General features: G+C 53.7%; 1 protein-coding gene across 1 annotated transcript in view; it reads right to left on the bottom strand.

Moving 5' to 3' along the window:
* TRAM2 (translocation associated membrane protein 2) overlaps positions 1–2,580 on the bottom strand; it is a gene marked incomplete at its 5' end in the record, with an annotated part of 10,768 nt that extends 8,188 nt beyond the window's left edge. The window contains one exon of the mRNA XM_010140364.1: positions 2,516–2,580. Within this exon, the coding sequence (XP_010138666.1) occupies positions 2,516–2,580 (65 nt within the window). The remainder of the gene's footprint in view (positions 1–2,515) is intronic.
* Between the last annotated feature and the right edge of the window lie 1,008 nt (positions 2,581–3,588).

Here is a 3,588-nt window from a genome sequence, read left to right as displayed (position 1 = left end):
GAGAAGGGAGAAACTGTTTCTGCTGAGGGTGGGGAGACCCTGGCCCAGGTTGCCCCGAGAGGTGGGAGAAGCCCCATCCCTGGCAGCATTGGAGGTCAGGTTGGGTGTTGGGGCTCTGGGACCCATCTGCTCTAGTTGTAGATGTCCCTGTCCCCTGCAGGGAGTTGGACTAGATGACCTCTGAAGGTCCCTTCCCACCCAAACCAGTCTACGATCCTCTCCAGCAGTGAATTTGTGGGGACAGGCCAGGGTGTCCCCACCCTGGTGCATCTACAGGACACCCTAAAACAGCACCTCCAATACGAACACACCCTCAAGCCAGGGCCACAGGAAAATCCAGTGCACAAATGCCCTTTCTGATGCCTCCTCAGCCACCACTCCAACGCTTCACAGGCACCCAGCCCTGGAAGCAACCAGCCCCAAATTCTCCGGTGCCTGCCAAACACCGATAGAGGCGAGCTGCATTTCACGCAGATGTAGCTATTAAAAACCTGGCTAGAAATACTGCATCATGTCTTGCTGGATGTAGCTGCGGGGTGGGGGGACACGCACACAGGGGCTTTGCCAAGTCTCTCCATCCCACCCCCACGAGCACTGAGCAACTGGCTGGCGGCTCCACTCTGCCGGCACGGGCAGCACTGCCCACCCTCTTGCAGCCCTGGCTGGGGGACAGCAAACTCCACAGAGTGTTTTCATCAAGTTTGCAGATTTTTTTTTTCCCCCACTTCAAAAAAAGAAATCCCACATGTTGTGCTCTGCTTGCGGAGGAGTAGATGCGAGAAGCATCCTGTGAGGAGATGGAAACCATGGGCAGAGCTTGGGGTGGTAATGGAAAAAGCGCATTGCCTGGCCTCAAGCTGCCTTAAGGAGACACTTCTGGCTCCTGCAAACCTTGCTGGTGAGGAAAGGGGAGTTGCTTCATCCCAGAGCAGTACAGCACTACCGGGACCTGGATTTGAGAGCCATCCCTCATCACAAGCTGGCGCAGGGCATGAAATAAACACACAAACCCAGTGGTGGCCATGGTGCTGCAGGGATAGGTGGCTGTGTCACAGATGTGCTGATGGCAGCAGGCACTTGAGGTTTAACATCCTGCCCAAGTGTCTGGCTGACATCCAGAGGTGTAAACAGCTGGAAATAAGGCATCATCTCCAGATGAAGTCTCCTAACCTACTCAGGGGACCGTAAGCCAGACTTGTGGGTCTGAGAAAATGACCTGTGGTGAAGAGCAATGCCTGCATAGTACTCAACCCCCGACACTGTTTGTGAGGACTCTCCTAATCTCCTTTTCTGGAAGGCCTCGTAGGAAGGTTTCCTCTACAGATACTTGAGGATTGATCAATACTTTGTCCCATCTCCACTCCTGCCTTTGCTTCCCACAGGCCAGAAGACCACCAGAAGCTTCAGGGGCCACCTCTGCACCTCTTCACCGCTCCAGCATTCACCACAGAGAGGTAGCAGGATGTTTTCTAAGCCTGTGTAAAATGTTTTATAGCATAAGATAACTCCAACCTCCTGGACAAAGGCAGGATCCTGACAGGCTGATTTCCAAAGAGGAATTGCCCCTCTCCCCCATTTGACGGATGGGGAACGCCAGCACACACCTGCAGTCGCTCACCAAAGGGCACAGCAGCAGCTCCAGGGGCCAAATTGGAACTTCTGTCTGTCCAGCTGCCCTGTCCGCCTCTGGACACCTCACAGACCTTACGTGGAGGGAAGTTCTCTCCTGAGGTATCAAAAGCATTCCTTTCTCCTGTGACCAGACGAGAAGAGTTCACACTGACCGTGGAAATGTCTGAACATGTGCAATATTGCACCCTTTGCTCTGGCACAGCCCCCACACACAGCACCAGCAGGACTTTAACGGCCAAGGCAGCATTTTCAGAGGTGGGTCCTCAGGCTTTCCAAGGGCTCAGAAGATTCGCTGCATCTCATTCTGTGAGCACTGACTGGTACCTCCACACTTTCCTCGCTGCGATCACACAAAAACCCTAGCACCATGCACTTACGGTCCAAATTAGCTCTGCCATCCAAGACCCACCACCGCCCATGAGGCCACCAGGGTCCTGATCATGCCCCACATCCTTGGCCGGGTCACCTCCACCTCCCTGCCACTGCCACAGGGACATCCCAGTTCAAATAGAAGAGTTTCCAGCAGCTACGGCTGGCAGAGCATGAAACACACAGGACAAAACACCCTGAGCAGGACACTGGCCACATCCCTCCACCCTTGAAGAAGAAGGACACTGTACATCTGTGGAGGGTCTTTTTGCCACTGATCACAACACGCCCCTTACCAGGAGGCGTGGAGGGATAGGTGGCTTGACCAAGGTCATAGCTGAGCTTCATCAAGCAAACATCAGGCTCTAAAACCCCACTCTGTAGCCTTCCAGCAGCCCCTCCACCACATCAGCTGGAAGCACCCATGGTGTGCCCACCGCCACACAGCCCTGCAGAGCGTATAGAGACAGAAACACAACCAAGCAGCAGGAACCTTCTGCAAAATGGGGAACACTTGAACCACGACCCCCAGCAACACCTCCTCCAGCTCCTCTGCAAGGCAGAAACCAGGTTTCTTGGCTGGGGAAGGAGCGACAAGCACTGGGGATGGCAAAGCTTTAGAGCTCACACTGAGCGTTCTGCAGGCAGCTAGAGAAAGGAGAAGTTTGTGTCAGCAAAAGCAGCATGAGGATTATTCAGAGGCACAAGACGCTCGCTGTCTGTGCTCTCAAACATGCTGCTGCTATGGAAAGGAAGCACCAGAGATGGAGCTGGACTAAACTGCTGCAGGGGCAGAACTGGGCCTCTCCAGGTACTATTGTATTTTATTGGTTATGTTGTGAGGCCACCTCCTCAACCTGCTGTTTTCATTTTCCCCTCTTAGCTCCAGCCTTTTCTCAAGGCAGTCAGAATTTCAAATCCTACAGAGCATCACCATGACTTAGAGATGGATTTTTATCGAGTGGGAGAGGGACTTGTCTGCATGGGACAAGCTGAGTGGGAACCATATCGGAAAGGCTGCATGTTTCCTGTTCGGCCCCTGCCCTGCATTAAGGGCACCACTATGCGATTCACCACTACCCAAGGGGGTGAGGGAGATACTCCTCATCCTGCCTTGCATGAAGGATGTACTTGAACCAGCGAAATGTGGGAAGCAGTTACCCTGGGGCTCTCTACAGCCACGCAGACCAAACAGCATCTTCAGCAGTAAGTGGGTTTCTGGTGGTTAAAGACATTAACCTGAGGACCAGGGGGCCACTGGCTGGCTAAGAGGCAAAACTCGACAGGTCCATCAAGCCCACAGCTTCCTGCGATGCTCAGAGCAGCCATGACAGGGCTGGGGCTGTTTCTGAATACAGCTAGAAATCAAATCAGTGCACCCACCTCACAGCCCTCAACGGCAGGACAAGGCATTAAGCCAAACCATGCCAGCACCACTACGGATTTACTGTGTGCCTCCCATCCACCACGATGCATCTACTCCCTGACAATGTGGTGACCAGAAAAACTCACCCCCCCACTAGCCGGGAGTTTGCTGCCCAACACAAAGTACTAAAGCTCCCCCCCCCCCATTTTTTCAACTCACAC

The sequence above is a fragment of the Buceros rhinoceros genome, unplaced genomic scaffold (assembly GCF_000710305.1).
Source record: "Buceros rhinoceros silvestris isolate BGI_N320 unplaced genomic scaffold, ASM71030v1 scaffold27307, whole genome shotgun sequence".
NCBI lineage: Eukaryota > Metazoa > Chordata > Aves > Bucerotiformes > Bucerotidae > Buceros > Buceros rhinoceros.
The sequence above is the reverse complement of the archived record's forward strand: the minus strand, read 5'-3'. Positions and strand labels throughout refer to the sequence as shown.